At 52.0% G+C, this 17,473-nt stretch overlaps 1 protein-coding gene across 2 annotated transcripts in view; it reads left to right on the forward strand.

The window, feature by feature from the left end:
* Window positions 1–17,162, forward strand: part of ABCG1 (ATP binding cassette subfamily G member 1) — a 67,001-nt gene extending 49,839 nt beyond the window's left edge. The window contains exons 6-15 of one of the 2 annotated variants that reach the window (XM_058523156.1): window positions 2,431–2,576; window positions 2,867–2,990; window positions 4,081–4,195; window positions 6,990–7,174; window positions 7,313–7,414; window positions 8,346–8,514; window positions 9,368–9,468; window positions 9,566–9,724; window positions 10,940–11,058; window positions 12,215–17,162. In XM_058523156.1, the coding sequence (XP_058379139.1) occupies window positions 2,431–2,576; window positions 2,867–2,990; window positions 4,081–4,195; window positions 6,990–7,174; window positions 7,313–7,414; window positions 8,346–8,514; window positions 9,368–9,468; window positions 9,566–9,724; window positions 10,940–11,058; window positions 12,215–12,443 (1,449 nt within the window). In that variant the 3' untranslated portion in view covers window positions 12,444–17,162. The remainder of the gene's footprint in view (window positions 1–2,430; window positions 2,577–2,866; window positions 2,991–4,080; window positions 4,196–6,989; window positions 7,175–7,312; window positions 7,415–8,345; window positions 8,515–9,367; window positions 9,469–9,565; window positions 9,725–10,939; window positions 11,059–12,214) is intronic. The other variant, XM_058523157.1, reaches the window with a different exon arrangement.
* Window positions 17,163–17,473: the final 311 nt, after the last annotated feature.

Below are 17,473 nucleotides of genomic sequence, written 5' to 3' on the forward strand. Positions count from 1 at the left end.
CTTCAGAGGCCAGCTTCCAGCCCCCAGCTGGGTAGCTGGTCAGAGTCCTAGGGGAGGGCCACGGGAGCCTGCTCTGCCTGCTTGAGTGGAAGGGACGGGCAGGAGATGACCGTCTTGGTTGGGAATGGAGGTGTCTCCATTCCCGTGTGCCTGTCCGCCACATGCCTGGCCTAAGACACGATTGGAGGAGAGCGTCATACTGCTCTCAGCTGGGTTTACAGGGGCAAAAACGTCAAGTTGATAAGAGTCTTCTCTGCCACTGTGTAGCTAAATCCTCCCAAGGGAGTGAGAACCTTGCGTCTCTCTTCAGATTCGTTTGCTGCTAGATTGCACAGGACAACGAGCCATCCCTTCAGGGCCTGGAAGTGTTCTTAGATCCTGCACCCATTTCACTGGAGACCCCAGCTTGGGCTGGGCGGACCCTTCTTCCTGGTCCTCAGCCTTGTGTAGGTTCTACCTCCCCCAAGAATCCATCCTCAGGATCATGTGATTGTTTCGAGGATAAAACAGCCGCTGGTCGCATGCCCTGACTCATTTCCCTCCAACCCTCCGCGTGGACCCAGATCTCTATTGTTTATATCTCATGGAAACACAATAAAATGGAATGTTCCAGCAGGTAGTAGAATGTGTTATCCATGGCTTTCCTTGTTTCCCAAAAAAGTAGCCTCAGCCCTCGAGAGCCCTCAGCAAGGGGGCTTCCTCAGGAGCAAGGTCTCCCAGGGCTGGGACGTTGTTTGTTCTTTCTGACTAGTTTTCAAACAAAACCAACCTGCGGGGCGGCACTCTTGAGAGAACACTGGAGAACATGTGTTGGACAGGCCGGGGACAGGAAGGCACCGACTTTCGTCTCCACCTCCAGCATCGTCTCCGTGGGGGATGAGGGCAGGTCAGGGAGAGGGCATGCTCAGCCACAAGGGGAGAGCCGTGGGAAGAAAGATGGTGGACCGGGAAGGGGCATGTGCGTGTTTGTGGAGGCCTCGAAGCAAGCCTGGAACAGTCAGAGTGACTCTTCATCCCGCAGCTTCGGCCTGTGGTTCTGAAGAGTGCGATGGCCTGGTTGTTCCGGGAAAGCCGACAGACGCTGTCTGCATGGGAGGGAAAGTGTGCCAGAAAGAGCCCTCCCCACCCACCGCACCTGGATGGCCTCCTCTGGGCGACCTCGCTGACTTTCCTCCTGAGTTGGTTTCTTTCCCTCAAAGGCGGTGCCTTCTAGAAGAGGCAGTGGAGCTGGTATCAGCAAGGGAGAGGCTGAGTGGGATTTGAACCCAGATCTGTCTGACCCAACTGCTGCCCGGCCCCTGGAGCAGCAGATCCCTGGCTCTTTCTGTCACCAAGTCACATTTTGTACTGACCGTACGTAAGTAGTTCAAGAGCTGGAGTGGAAAGTTTCTTTCTTGTGAGTTCCTTCTCTTTTTGGATGACCTCATCTCCCCAGAGAAGCCACTGGACTGGGGTCTGCCCAACATTGCCACCAGGGCCAGGACAATGGCTGGGCAAATTCTGGAGTGACCTCCAAGGTGGGCTGCCCGCAGGAGGTGAGCCTGACATGGGGGCAGGGCGGTCGGCAGCTGAGCTCCCCTCCCTGTGGCCACCTCTGAGAAGATGCTGGGATGGACCGTGAACGCTGCGGCTGAAACCGGCACCAGAGCCTGCACTGAAGTCTGCTGACCATTCTGTTCCCTGAGTCAATACTGGATCAATAATCCGGAGCAGAAGGGGAGGGCTCAGTGCACAGCGGACTGTTTGTATGCCAGAGCCCAGCCTGCTTCCCGGGGGCGGACATGGGTGGGGCCACTGCAGGAGGTGGTGGCAGCTTTAAGCAGTGTCATTGCCTTGCTGCCACATCAGAGACCTTGTTTTCCTATTGACAAGCGCAGAAGGGGCTCCATTCTGTCTTTCCCAGAGGCCTGGCCTGTGTGGTTGTGTGTCTGCAGGAGCTGCGTGCGTTAGTAATAGTATGTTAATAGCTGCCGTCGATTAAATGCTTACTGAGTGCCAAGCCTTGCGCCAAGCACTTTGATTCCGTGGCCCTTCCCTCTGTGCTGATCAGAAACCTGATCATCTGTCCATCTATGTGTCCACCCGTCCCCCATTCTACAAATGTTTATTAATACCTTCCCTGACCGGGGCCCCGAGTGACGCTTACAAGTGAAGGTCACCAGCAGGAGGCAGAACAAGGGCTCCAGCCCGCGGAAGGCCTGGCTCCAGCATGCTTCTCAGCCTCCTGGGCCCAAATCAGGACCTCGAACTTCAAAATGCACCTGGCCACTTGGCAACAGCAGCCTGGGGTGGGCCCTGATTTGCATGTCTTTCCCTATGTGTCTACAAGCGGAGTAGGGGAGGCGGTGGGTGTTTCCACATGGGCCCTGGAGGTGGTGAGGTGTGGTGGGCGGTCCCTGACAGCCACTCTGGCTCTGCTGCCCTCCCCAGGTCAAGGAGATCCTGATGGCTCTGGGCTTGCTGTCCTGTGCCAACACGCGGACAGGAAGCCTCTCCGGCGGCCAGCGGAAGCGTCTGGCCATCGCGCTGGAGCTGGTGAACAACCCTCCTGTCATGTTCTTCGACGAGCCCACCAGGTAATCAGGAGCAGTGGAGGGAAGAGCCCCTGCTGTCTCCGCCAGCAGTTTGTACCGGAGACCCTACTGTAGCCTCCAAAGGGGGAGGCGTGTGCTCTGCCTGCCTCGTCTTTTTTGCCTTCCATTCCGAGGTCACAGAGCAGAGGCCTGATTTACCTCCCTCTCGCTGTCTGAGACTAGGAGACATCCATGGGCTCAGGCTCGCGTGCACAGACCTACCCAATGTGCTCTGAGTGTGGGGTACGGTTTGGGGGTCCCACAGGCATTTCATGGTGCCCCTTGACTTTCAGCGGCCTGGACAGCGCCTCCTGCTTCCAGGTGGTCTCCCTGATGAAAGGACTGGCTCAAGGAGGGAGGTCCATCATCTGCACCATCCACCAGCCCAGCGCCAAGCTCTTCGAGCTGTTCGACCAGGTATGCAGGCCCTGCTGTGAAACCGAATCCCGGGTACTCACAGCTTCCTGGGAGTTCACGGGGGTGTCTTCATTTTGAGTGGCCTTAAGTGTTACGTTTCATAAGACTTTAGAGCCATAAGCAGCTAAGGTGGCAGGGTGGAAGGGGGAGGAAGAGCTGGCCAATTTCTGTCTCTGAGGCTGGTGTCCGGCCATGGGGTCTTGGGTGAGCCACTAACATTGCTACGGCTTCATTCCCCTCCTCCCGTTACAATGGGGGAACACCTGTTTTATGGAATTAAATGGCAAGTTTTGATATTTGCACAATATCTTCTTTTTTATAAATCTTCGGTTTTGATATTGTTAGGAGCAAAAAAAAGTCCCAAGGGATGAGATGTGTATAGCTCCAAAATCTTTCCTAAGCAGGTGGTTAGTGTGAGGGGGAAAAAGCAATACAATAAGATAATTCCTGGCCGTGTGATATCCTCAGTCTTCCCTGACTTATCACGGATTTCCCTTGGAACTTTAACAGAGTCCTTGGGAGGTCGTGTAAAGCTCCTAAGAGAGAGAGAGAAATTGATTGATGGATGGATTGATGGATGGGCGGATGGGTGGATGGGTGGGTGGATGAGTTGATGGATGGAGGGATGGATGGTGGATGGATGGGTGGCTGGGTGGATGGGTGGGTGGATGGGTGGATGGTGGGTGGGTGGGTGGATGGGTGGATGGATGAGTGGATGGATGGAGGGATGGATGGTGGATGGATGGGTGGGTGGGTGGATGGGTGGATGGTGGATGGGTGGGTGGATGGGTGGATGGGTGAATGGATGAAGGATGGATGGTGGGTGGATGCATGGTGGATGGTGGATGAGTGGGTGGATGGGTGTGTGGGTAGGTGGATGGGTGGGTGGATGGATGGGTAAATGGATGGGTGGATGGATGGATGGATGGATGGATAGGTGGGTGGATGGAGGGATGGATGGATGAGTGAGCGAGTAGGTGAATGGGTGGATGGATAGATGGGTGGATGAGTGGGTGGATGGGTGGAGAGCTCCTGTTGCTTTACAGAGGAAGGCATTGTTGATCTTTTTCCTCTTCTTACTTTTTTCCAGCTTTACGTCCTTAGTCAAGGACAATGTGTGTACCGGGGAAAAGTCTCAAACCTTGTACCGTATTTGAGGGATTTAGGTCTGAACTGCCCAACCTACCACAACCCTGCTGATTTTGGTAAGTAAAGCCTTGACCAGAAAGAAGGAAAATAAAGGGGGTCTTTTCCACTCTTAGTGGGTTTCCACTTTTACCTGAAGCCCCCAAATCGGGAATTACTTGAATATTCCACAGATGGCCCAAGTGCCATCCTGTGGTGGAACTTTTACTAACAGATAAAAAGAGGTTTTCTTTCCTCCAGATAAAATATCTGAGAACTATAGCAAGGGAGCTTGCTATAACACTTTGCTGTGTTATTCTGAAAAGAAATAACCTTTAAAAAAATAAAACAACTCTTTTGCATTAATTAATGGAGATGTTAAAATGCCGATTTAAATTTTGACTAAATATAACAAAAAAGGTGACCCTCGGAGTCCAGAGACCATGTTAATGGTCTGAGTTACTTCTCTTGACGTGGAGGTCCCGAGGTTGGCGGGCCGTGACGCTTAGCAGCTGGTTGCATCATCACTCACACAGGCCATGCAATTTATGAGCTCATACCTTCTACGCTGATGGTGCTCCCAGGGCTCCTCCTCTGCCTTCTCTTCTCAGCTCACACCCTCCAGGGCATTGATGCCGCCATCAGACATCACTTTCCCACCAGATCTTCATGCTCAGCACCACTTCTCCACCATATGTTACCCTACCCATCTATCAGCAAACGCGACAGCCTCTTCATGTCTCGAAAACCAGCTCCCCCTCCCTGCCGTCAGATCTGCTCCCCCTTCGCCCCACTCTCCAAGTGGGAGATCTTGGCATTGCTCTTGCTTTCTCTTTCTCTCAAACTTCATATTAACTAGACCTCCAAGTGCTCACACACCCCCCACCCAGTCCTGTTGCTCCCCTCAGCCACTGTACTTGGGTCAAGTCCTTGCTTGCATCCCGCCTTCCTGGGGCTACCGTAACACAGAACCACACGCTGGGAGGCCTGAAACAACAGAAGCTCATTCTCTTACGGTTATGGCGCCCAGAAGTCAGGATGTCAGCAGGGCCGTGCTCCCCCTGAAGGTTCTAGGGGAGGGTCCTTTCTTGCCTCTTCCAGCTTCTGGTGAGCCCAGCATTCCTTGGCTTGTGGCTGTGTCACTCCAATCTCTGCCTCTGTCTTCACATGGCTTTTCTCTCTGTTTCTCTCTGTGTCTTCTCCTCTTCTTATAAGGGCACCAGTGATTGGATTCAGGGCCCACCCTAAATCCAGGATAATTTCATCTCAAGATCCATCACTAATTACATCTGCAAAGAACCTGTTCCAAATAAGGCTACATTCTGAGGTTCCAGGTGGACATGAATGTTCAGGGGACACTATTCAACCTGCTATAACCCTCCTCCTTGGTCCCTCAGTCATCAGCCGTTCTCGCTCAGTTGTTTTTCTTTCAAACATCTGGCCACACCACTCCCGGGACTCCTGTTTTCTACATCACCTCCCAGATTGTATTCCATGAGACACTGTTCCTGGGAAATCCTTCTCTCTTACACGAAATGGGCTACGACAAAGAGGAGCGAGAGCATGGTGAACTGGAAGGAGATGAGAGGGAGGGAGAGCTTCATTAGGGAAGGACTTGAATGTATTGAAAAGGCAGTGGGGCGGTCCTGTTTATAGTTGCATATTTGTTCATGAGAGAGAGGATGGTCAGCGACGGGTGCTGCTGAGCAGGGGGAGGGCAGTAGGTCCGTGGCCTGCAAACAAGTGAGAACTTAGAGGGAAGGATGGAGGGAGGAGAAGAAATAGGGCACAGGGGACTTTGGGGAGGTCCTAGAAAGGTGAGGGTGGGTCCCTTCTGGTGGCTTCTATTCCCTCAGTGTCACCTGAAGAGGGGGCTGGAATTGAGGAGAGAGTGGTGGGTGTGAGTGACCAGTGGAGAGGGCAGTGCTGGGCTTGCATGGCATCATTGACAATGACGATCTGGTGGGGCCAACCTGTCCTGGTTTATGACTGGATTTAGGAGGGCTTGGCTGCCTGGGTTCAGGCTCGGGGAAAACAGATAGCTGGTTTTGCCGGAGGACAGTGCTGATAAACCAAGGCCCCGGGGACTGTGGGCATTAGCAAGAATGGTATTGAGGTGAGGGGCTGGGATGTACACAAGGGGGGACGTGGGGAAGGGGAGGGCAGATAGACTGGGAGTGAGCGGGTCAGCGACAGGAAGGGGAGCAGTCGCCATGGGAGTGTGGAACCAGGACAGACAATGAGGCAGAGTGGGACCTTGAACGAGTTTGGAGTGCAGAGGAGGAGTGAGACCCAGGGCCAAGGAGGGACAGCGGAGGATAAGCTCCCTGGGGGTCTGAGAGGTGGGGCTGATGTTCCCAGACCTCAATGTTCCCAGGGTGCCAAGGTCACCCTGTCGCCCCAGGACTTCTCCATGGTCCCGAAGAACTGCCACAGCTCGTCACTCACACCCCACCCCAACACGAAATGTGAGCTCTCCAAATGGGAATCCTGCTCCGTTCTGCTCATCTCCCAGCTCCAGCTCTGATGCTTGCATGCCCGTAGCAGGCATTCAATAAACACTGGCTGGATGAATACGTTAATAGATGCACGAGCTAATTGCTTCTCAGGCTCTCTGACCTCACAATCCGTGTTTGCATTCCCACGCTCCTGCCATGAGAACTGGCCTTGCTGGGGGTTTAGAGCCGAGAGGACATTGGTTGCTCAATGAGTTTATCATCTCATCAGCATGCAGCGTCTACATGATCAGCTAAAACTATTCCCGCTAGATTAACGACTATGTTGTTGCAAAATGCAAGAGGCCTTCGGGACACATCAGCGGTGTCGGGGCGCCTGTCCTGGGCCTGGGGCTGACCCCGTCTGTGTCTTGTGCAGTCATGGAGGTGGCGTCCGGTGAGTACGGCGATCAGAACAGCCGCCTGGTGAGAGCCGTCCGGGAGGGCATGTGCGACTCGGACTACAGGAGAGAGCCGGGGAGCGACGCCGAGGTGACCCCTTTTCTTTGGCACCGGCCCTCTGAAGAGGTAAAGCAGGCAAAGCGATTGGAGGGGTTGAGGAAGGTAATGGAACTCCAGGGCCCCGGGGGAGAGTGCGTGCTGCGTCCTGCCCCCTGCCATGTGGGAGCTCTCTGTTAGCCAGGAGGAGAGGTAGGCGGGGATGGAGGCTCACCTCTTGTCCCTGCTTGGCTGCCTCCTCAGGACTCCACTTCCATGGAAGGCTGTCACAGCTTCTCGGCCAGCTGCCTCACCCAGTTCTGCATCCTCTTCAAAAGGACTTTCCTCAGCATCATGAGGGATTCGGTACGGTGGTTTCCAATATTCTCTCCTGGCCAAGGAAGCTGTGGGGTCATCTTCTGGTTGATTCCTCCTGAGTGACCTTTCAGATTGTTTTTCCTCCCTTTGCATTGGTCACCTTTCATTCTGTGATGCCGCAGTAACAAACACTCCCCAAGTGCCAGCGGCTATAACAGTAAATATTTATGTCTTGCTTGTGTTACGTGTTGGCATCTGAGGGTTGTGGCCCTGTCCCACATGTCTTCTCATCCTGGGACCCAGAATGGAGGAACAGCTCCTTTCTGGAACATGGCAAAGGGAAAGTGCAAGAGAGAAACCAAATGGCAGCTCTTAAAACTTCTGGTTCAAGGTGGCAAATTGTCACTGGTGGTCTTGTTCCATTGGCCAGAGCAAGGCATGTGGCCAAGCTTGATGTCAGGGAGTGTTTTGTTCCCTCAGGAAAGCACTGGAAGGCTAGGGCACTGGCGGGTTGTAGAGAGACTCGTCAGGCAGGAGCTGGTGAATGGTCAGGATCCGTGATAATGTCCACCCTTTAAAGGGGACAACCTAGCAGCCTGCCTAGGAAGGCTCGAGTGCTCCGGGGGCCTCTGGGACCTAGTTTGAAAGATGGAGGGGCTTGTAGCAACCCAGGCCGGAGCTCATTGAGGGTGGTCCTCTGCTGTGTCCATTCTTTGTCCCCCACCCCAATCATTGTTTTCACTTGTCCCCTCCTCTGAAGGTGGACTGCCCTTACTTGCCATTTTTGAACCATTCCTTCTGTTTTAACAGCCATAAAATGCTGCCCTGCGCGTGCAAGTGTGTGTGTTTGAATTGGTTTAGGGTTGGGGGCTTGTTTTTCTGGAGATCAGAGGTCGATGCTTCCAAAGGCCTTGGCCCAGTAGTTCTTCCACTGCCCGACCCCCGCATGTCCCCGAGTAAGACCCACGTCTGCCCCCAGGTCCTGACGCACCTCCGGATCACCTCTCACATTGGAATCGGCCTCCTCATCGGCCTGCTCTACCTGGGGATTGGGAATGAAGCCAAGAAGGTCTTGAGTAACTCGGGCTTCCTCTTCTTCTCCATGCTGTTCCTCATGTTCGCGGCCCTCATGCCCACTGTTCTTACATGTGAGTGCCTGAATGACCACAGACCCCCCCTCCCCTTCGTGATCTGTGATTCCGACCCATCAATGGGGGACCAAGGTCATAGCTTGGCTGGTAGATGAGTTTTCTGAACACGTAGCATCTTGTTTTATTAAAATACCATTTTCTTTGTTGACGGATGTAGGTATTATATTTTCTGTTAGACAAGAAAATACATATGATGTTTAAGCCAAAGGAATGAATCACTAATGGAAGACTTTTAAGAATGGTGGAAGGCTGATGAGAGAGAGATTTCTAACAGGTTTTCTAATTAGGAACCCCTCAAATTCTATTGCTTAAGAGTTACCTCATTCAGTTATTAAGAAATCCCTGGTACGGCCAAGCTTGTGAGCGGATGAAGCTGTTGTGGATGGATTTCTGTGCAATTCTAGATTACTTGCAAAGTAGTGTTCCCCTGGTCACTTCGGACTGACAGTGTAGAAAGCTGTTGCTTCTGCAGAACTCCAGCATAAACGCCTCTTCCCTACAAGGCCTCCCCGCTAAACTGCCCTGAATTTCCAAGACCAGCTTTTGAGGTCTTGCCCATGGGAAGGAATCACATTGTCACAGTCACTCAGTGAGAATAAGATTAGTAGCAAATTCTTGTGCTAATCACTGAAATAGCAGCATCCGTGTAAATGTCCTCTGCTGAATGGCTCTTCAAGTTAGAAAACTGGTCGGCAATTTTTCCAGGCTAGTAAATCGTTCAACATCTTTCCATTCAAACTCTCAGTCCGGTAAGTGTCGGAAGGCCCACACCGCATCCTGGGCCGCGTGTCACCTGTTGGCGCTCTAGGTACGTCTGCGTGACGCCCTTTTCCATTTTCCCGTCTCCTAGTTCCCCTGGAGATGGGCGTGTTTCTTCGAGAACACCTGAATTACTGGTACAGCCTGAAGGCCTACTACCTAGCCAAGACCATGGCCGATGTCCCCTTTCAGGTACATTCGGGAAGGGGCGTGACTTCTCCGTCATACCCTGGAGGACGGGGCAGGTGGCACCGAGTTCTGCGGGAGGGTGACAGTGCTGTGTCTGCAGATCATGTTCCCCGTGGCGTACTGCAGCATCGTGTACTGGATGACGTCGCAGCCCTCTGACGCTGTGCGGTTCGTCCTGTTTGCCGCGCTGGGCACCATGACCTCGCTGGTGGCACAGTCCCTGGGCCTGCTGATCGGAGCTGCCTCCACGTCCCTGCAGGTACTAGCCATGCGCGGGACGGGCCTTCCTTCCCCACCTTGGCAGACGGGGTGGCGGTGGGGGGGCTGCTGCCCTGATGGAGCTCAGACCCGCCCTCCTCCCTAAGACCCCTCCTCCTGATTCTGCCCTGACTTCCTGGCCTGGCCTCACCAGGTTGATCCCCAGGGAAGGAGTCGCCTTGTCCTGGCTAGGCAGGATGTGCAAACTGACAATAGCGGGTGTCCTTATGTGGCACTTAGTGTATATCAGGTGCTGATCTCACCGAATATTAGCTCATTTAATCCCCAGTACACCCACCAGTTAGGCACTGTGCTATCCGCATTCTACAGGTGGGGAGACTGAGGCCCAGAGAGGCAGCCTGATTTGGTCAGGGTCACACAGCTGGCTCAGGGGCCAAGCTCTTGGCGCCTACATTTTGTTGCCTCCTGCAGGATCCACTCGGCCGTCGCTCAGAGTCCCCATTGGACTCCCTGCTCCCACCCGCCCCCCGCAGTCCTCCCATGTGCTCTCTGGGGCTCCATGTGCCTCTTCTAGACACCTGATACCCCCCGTCCCAACCTGCCAAACCTGTGTGCCTATGGGGCTTCTCCACCTCTGTGGCTTTAGGGTGCTCAGGCCAGTCCGATCTTTAAAAACCAAAGCCAAGACTCTGGTGAATCACGTACCCCTGAGGCCTCTCGACATCCTCTGCTGGGTGTGATGGACTCCTGTTTCCGTCTTCAGAGCCCGCTGCTCAGCCTCTGGGGCAGCCCCTCATCCGTGTGCCACATGGCCGATGGCCAGAGAAAGTGCTTGGCTCGCACCAGCCCCAGTAAACTTGTTGCCCCTTCCTCCTTCGGATACATCAGCTCCTCGGATGGCTGTGTCCCCCAACATTAAGCTCCCTCATTACCATTCCCAGTGCCCTGCCACTGCTCTGCGGGGGCTTTACTCTTTTCTACCTTCATCCCCTCTGCTGGGGCCAGCTGAGCCTCCAACCACAAAATCCCAGCACCTCCCTGTGCCAGAGACCAGGCTGCTCACTCAGAAACAAGACACTGCTCAGCGCCATCCTGGCCCTTGAATGACCCATCCTGAGCACTCTGTCTCTTTCCCAGCTATCCAAGTGACTGTCCAGGAACGTACAATATGGCCTCCGGGGCCACCTGAGGAGGAGGTTGGGTGGGACTGCCCACCTGCTCCCTCCGAGTAAGTTCCCTTTCTGTCCCCCACCAGGTGGCAACCTTCGTGGGTCCTGTGACGGCCATCCCCGTCCTCCTCTTCTCAGGATTCTTCGTCAGCTTTGACACCATCCCGACTTACCTGCAGTGGATGTCTTACATCTCCTACGTCAGGTAGCGTATGGGGAGCCTTTATAGGTCGGGAGCTTTCCAAAGACAGAGGGAGGGGAATTTGTTAAAGTGCAGACGCTCACAAAAGCCACTTCTTGGCTGTCAGCTAAATGCTGGCGTGATTCCTAGGTCGTAAATTCAAGGTTATGGATGCCTTTTATTTTTTTCCTGGTTTTGTGTACCCTACCCTCACCAACACACACCCCAAGGATAAAATAAATCCTAGCAATCCATGCCCTGAAGGAGCCGTGGTGGACCCCATATTCTGCATGTTTTGGGGAGCTGCCTTGGGGGGAAGTGTTTCCATCTTTTAGGAACTTCATTCCTCTCTGGAATAAACACTGCTTACAACAAGGCTCTGAATATTTGTAAAACCTTCATAAGCAATCCGGTGGAAAATGAGTCGTGTTTTAAACATCCTCATATATTTGCACAAGAATGTTCTGGTGCCTCAGGCACTTGGGCGATCAGATTTCACCGTCTCTGTTCGGGGGTTCTTGGGCATGGTGGCGCTTGGTAGGCCGTGCCCATCTTTAAAGCTTTTCTCCCCAGCCATAGCTATTCCATGTGACAGCCGAGATCTGAGGTTGGGAATCAGCTTTTCTTTTCTAGAATGTCAGTTCAGACCCAGGTATATTGTTCAGGAAAACAAAATTGAAACAAAGCATTTGTACAGAGTTTCAGCAATCTATGCCTGCTCCAACACCACGAAATCAGAAACCCATGTCTTTCTTCCCAAAATTCGTGGCTTTGTTCGACAGCGTAGGGCCGGAACAGAACAAGAGATGGTGCAGAAATGTTTTATTTCAATGCTCTAAAGCCCTTGGAAGGCTATCAAGCCTTTTATTACATCTAACGGTTAAAAGAAGTATGTAATATCAGAATTAATCACAGTGTTTTCCGCTCCATTTCATCACTCAACAAATACCTACTTTTCGCTCACTTTGGGTTTTTGGTGGAGACTCTGGAGGAAGCAAAATTGGAGAAAACCCAGTCAGGCTGTTGCACGTGTTTATCTTAGGAGGAAGTTGAGGAGTTCAGAAGTATTTCCGTGGGCGATACTTGACCCTCCACCAACGGAGGCGGAGTGGGGAATAAAGGGAGTCCGCCTGGCCGGCGGGGTCAGAGCCTTGCTCATCCTCGGCGCTTTCCTCCTCAGGTACGGGTTCGAAGGGGTCATCCTCTCCATCTATGGCCTCGACCGAGAAGATCTGCATTGCGACATCGACGAGACGTGCCACTTCCAGAAGTCAGAGGCCATTCTGAGAGAACTGGACGTGGAAAACGCCAAACTCTACCTGGACTTCATCGTCCTGGGCGTTTTCTTCATCTCCCTGCGCCTCATTGCCTATTTTGTCCTGAGGTACAAAATCCGGGCAGAGAGGTAAAACAGCTGAATGCCAGGAGAGAGGAAAATGAGACATTGTGGCCAAGGGCCACTGCTAGAATCGTGGCGGCAAGCCTGTGCCGCGGACACAGAGACCACGGTGACCCAACCCCTAGAAGCCACGTTTGGTTCGCGAGTGTCACGTGTTTGACTCCTCCGCCCAGCTGGGATGGGTCTTCTCTCCATTACCCTTTCTAGCTTTAACTAGGAAGAAGATGTAGGAAGGTTTTTTTTTCACATGCAGAATTTTAAGATACCACAACTGGGGCAGAGTTTAAAACTGCAACAAAGCTGGTGACAAGAGGCTTCCTTGGTCGAGTTCCTCCTTCTGGTAACGCTGGTCCTGGATGGGGCATTCCAGCAGCTTCTTGGCTGATCACTGTGCAGTTAGATGTCGGGGGAGAGAGGCAAGGCGTGGCGCGATTCCATTTTATGACTGTTGTTTTAATAGCTTCATCTTTCTACGATTTGTCTCTTTTTCCAAGCAGAAGTCATTTTCCAAGCCAAAAGTTGATAGATTTCATTCATTTTAAGAAACTGTGTCTTTTTAGTACCTGTTGAAGAAAATTATTCAGGGTAAATAACATACTTTGTTTAGAGATACGAGAAGTTGAACTTAATCGCGGAGCTGGTCTCGTTTAGGGACAGAACTTGTGTAAGATGCAGAGGCAGGTGCCAGGAAGGCGGACTTTGGAACTGTATGCACTCAGCCCTGCAGAAATTTTAAAGAGTTATACAAAACATTGTAAGGTGTAATTGGCCAACTCTTTCCAAGTCTTTTATTTTCCCCATGCATCTTATTTTAAGCAAAATATATTGTTTCTTTTTTCTAACTTTCTGAGCACCTTAATTTTGCCTAAAAATACTCCAGAAGATCAACCCTGTTTGTGTTGTGCAAACATTTCTGTTTCCTCCTATGTTTCATCAGCTACCTCCACTGGACCTGGGAAAGCTGGGCTGAGGGAGATTCCAGGCAGGAATGTTGAGGGTTGTGCAGGTGCAAGGGGTGAAAGAGGAGCTACCTGCACAAGAGGGAAGATGCTGAGCCTTCATTAGCATCTAAGGCCTTTGCAGGAAACCCACGGAGACCTAGTGTGGCCGGGGCGTTTGCAGCGCCATCAAGCAATGCACTAGAGCCGTGGGTGAGTCCATCTCCCAAGTCTGTGTTCTGCAGCATCTCAGCTGCACCACCTTCTCAATGTTGGGCTTGTGTAGACTTCGAAGACCGGAAATTCCTTCTTCCCAGTGACGAAATCACGTAAGTGAATCCCTCTAGGTCAGGAACGGTGGGCCCATCTGCAGGGTAGACGGCCCTTGACTTCGTAACAGGGTGCCTGTGTGCTCTTCAGCCATCAGAGGCAGTGTGACTACACAGGGGAAAGTGATTCTGGCTAAAGAAGGTTATCTGAAGGACAACGGAATTACTTCCCCTTCTAGGCTATCATTATCCTGAAACTGGGGTCTCCTAAGGAAAGGTTGTATTTTTGTGGGCAAATTCATTAACCTCTCTGAGCCTCAGTTTCTTTAGCTGTAAATAGTCGCCCTAGATCGTTTTCAAGGCCGTGTTCAGCTCTATAAAGTTCTGAGCTTCCTCAGTTGTCTTCCTGAAGCTCTTATTTCCAACTTTAAGAGAATGAGAAGAGTCCAAATTGTACTTACATGTGGATTTGATTTGCAAACGCTTAGAGATATCTTTTTCACCTTTAGATCCTTTTTAGTAAATGCAGTTGAGATACATCAAAACGTAATTTTAAGTTTGCTTATTTTACACCAGTGTGGCATTGCCTTCCAGTAAGTGTAACCAGGGTCACACTTAGCCTTTATAGAAGTCCTCATATAATTTCAAGATAGATTTGCTTGTAGGACACCACACAGAGGAAGACACCCGTAGGAACAGCCTGGTGAAATACAGAGTTGGAAAGAAGAGAAAGTCCTTGCTGGGGACTCAGAATTACATCAGATGAGGTCAGTATTTAACGACTCCTTCCCTCCGGGTGAGTCCTTCCAGTTGCGGGTCTGTGACCCTAAGAAGGACGAGAGCGCAGGAGCCGCACTCTGTCGGGCCGACCATCTCCACTCCACAGGCAGCTCCATCTCATTCGTGGAGCCCGGGGTGCTGTATCTCAGCAATTTTGGAAGGAAACAGTGAGATACCCTGGATTTAAAATCTGGCTTCCAAGCACACATAAGCCCTCAGAAGGAATTATGTCCCTAGGAGTTCGTGCTCCCTGCATTTCCGTTTTCCACTGTTAACAGATTATATTCGTCCCTGAATAGGTGAGGAACGGATGCAGGTCCTCCCAAAGGGCAGATCGTGGGGGACGAGAGGACTGTTGGGCTGTGGGAAGGGAAATGCATATGCAAAGGAACACAGCTATTTTGTAAAGGATGCTAATGGCTTATAGCGAGTATTCTGAAGTCACCAGCACAGGAGAATTTGCTTAGGAAGACCCAGAGCCATGTGGGATGAGGATGGGTCAGTCTAAGATGATCCCTTCATTCCTCTTCACATATCAGCAGCTACCCCTCACTCTCATCTCATAATGGGTTAATAATGCTGCCATTTGTTGTAGGGTAGTTTGACAAAACCTCTTATTCCAATGGCCGAAGATAACATCCAAGCAACTTACTGATTTATTTTTCTAAGTAGTTGTGGTTAAGAGGTAGGTGATGATGTGCTGTCCTCCAGACATTGGAATTTAAACCCGGCCAACTTCCCAAATCTAATTCTTTGAAGCAATTTCTGAATGTAATGACTCAAATATTCTTTTCATCTCTGATGGCGCTTCTTCACTTAGAAGGAAGGATTAAAACTTGGATAAAGGATGCGCAACCTCTCCAGTGTTGGTAGAGGTAAAAATGGAACTCCATAGACGAACACTTTTCAGGGAAGCTTGTCAGGAGAGAAAGGGGAGCACCATGGGGTCCAGCCACCGTTCCTGCCCCGAGACAGCTTCAGGGCCTGGGTCTTTGCTGACAGCCCCATCCTGGAAGCCTTTCCCCTCTGCCCACATTTCAGAGCATTTTGTGCCTCCCCTTCTCCTCCTCTCGCTGAAGGTCAGCTAGAGAATTAAATTCTTGGGAAGTTCCTGCATGGGTGAAGTGGGAGGCTCTCCCCATGAAGGGAAGAAACCCGTGTGAATGTTTTACGTGGAAGATGCTGGAATCTGAAGACTTGACCTTGAGGGAGGGGCCTTCAGCTCCAGGAAATGGGACATCAGCTTTTAGGTTAAAAACCTATCCTAGAAACCCCCAAAGAGGCCGTTTCCCACCCTGACAAAAGCACTGCCAGGAGGGCAGGCACAGGCTGCATCCATGAGGCAGAAATCACCGTGGTTGTTTCCCTGATGAGAGAAAGCCTTGCGCTCCGGGCACTGAGCATCCTTCCTGCCGAGCGGTGCAGGTGCTGCACTGGGTGCCTCACGCATCCCTCTGTTCCTTCACTCGCTCAGCACGCGTTTATCAACCCATCCCCACGTGCTTGGTGCTGTCCCAAGCCCTGAGGGTTCAGAGGAGGGAAATAGATGCGGACCTGCCCCCACGGGGCCTGCCCTCCAGTGCAGGCTGCGGGAGGGGGCCCATGACCCCCTCGCTCTGTTCATCCCGCAGATGCAGAATGCCCCGGCCAGGAGAGGGTCAGGAGTTCCCGGGTCCCAGGGCCGGGAGAGAGCAGAGTTGGAATTCGAGCCCCAGTCTGGCCCCGAGGTCTCTATTTTTTTTGCTTTGCTGTGTCGCTTCCTGTTCATACTGTAGAAGTGTATATGAAAATCCATCCTTTGTTGGTATAATGTGCAATACTAGTTTAGTGGCTTTTCCTTCTGGACTTGCTGTCACCAAACAGATAGCTGAGATGGGAGGGTGGCACGCGCCCCTGCCCCTCAATCACCTTGCACAGAGGTGCACGAGCTGGCCTGTGGGGCCGGGCTTACTCCTGTCTCAGCGGAGAGGTGCCTTCCTCTGCCCTCGCCAGGTCTTAGCTTCCTAATGCAGCACGCCTGTGGGTCAGCGTGGACTAGGGAGGGTGTGTGCGTGTGTGTGTGTGTGCATGTGCAGGCTTGCTCCAGGTGTGTATCGAATAGTGTTACTCTGTGGTGTTTCCTTCATCTCTAAATCCTCGCTCGTCCTTTACTCCAAGAAGGAAAGGAAAAATTCCCTCCCTTCACGCCTATCGTGCAGATGGTAAAAGTGTAGTCGAACCTCATTAAGGCTTTCATCAGATGCCAGGAAAATTAGAATGTGACAAAACGTGAAACGAAGCACCTGGAGGGTGTGAATTTAAGTTAGATACTTTTAATAAATAAAGACTGCTAATAAAATATTTTATATGAAACTTTTTACTTGTGTTCAGTGTTAAATGCTTCAAACTCAAAATGATTTGCTTGAATCATACCAGGTAAAATGAATTTTCAGGTGGTATTTTGATTAGATTTGTTGGCAGTCTAGTGAGAGTTCTGCTTTTTTGTGTGGTGTTCTGGTCTAACCCGATGGTAAATCATCACCTTTCTCTCTCGGAAACCGTCATGTTTTATGTTGAACTGTCTTAAAGTTTTGTGTTTCCCCTCCGTTCTCCCGGACTCCTCAAGCACTTCTTCCTGCCTTGTTCACGTCGGCCTCAGCCTCAAAAAGTGCCGAGGCCCCAAATGCACGTGGCCCATGCTGTCTCGTCCAGTCCTCTCCACCCTCGAGATGGTCCCCCAGACACGGGCACTCGGGGGGTGGTTCCACCAGAGAGACTTCCCTCGTTTGCTGCTCCGGTGTTCTGGGAGGCCCATTTCTCAGGCCCCGGCCTCTGTAGAGGCAGCTGCTATGATAAAGCACCCCTCAGGTTTGGCCTCCAGAGTCGACGTGAGCAGGACCCAGAAGGAGCCCGGGGTTCCGTGTTGCGTTAGCTCACCAGCTCCCCGGGCTTCGGCTGGTACACATGCCCGGAGCCAGGACTTCCAAGGGCAGTGGTGCTAGGCCGGGCTGTCAGACCGGGCTTCCCTCCCACCTGGGACACAGAGCAGAGAGCAGAGAGCAGGGCTGAGCAGA

Source organism: Diceros bicornis, chromosome 27 (assembly GCF_020826845.1).
Source record: "Diceros bicornis minor isolate mBicDic1 chromosome 27, mDicBic1.mat.cur, whole genome shotgun sequence".
NCBI classification, from domain to species: Eukaryota; Metazoa; Chordata; class Mammalia; order Perissodactyla; family Rhinocerotidae; genus Diceros; species Diceros bicornis.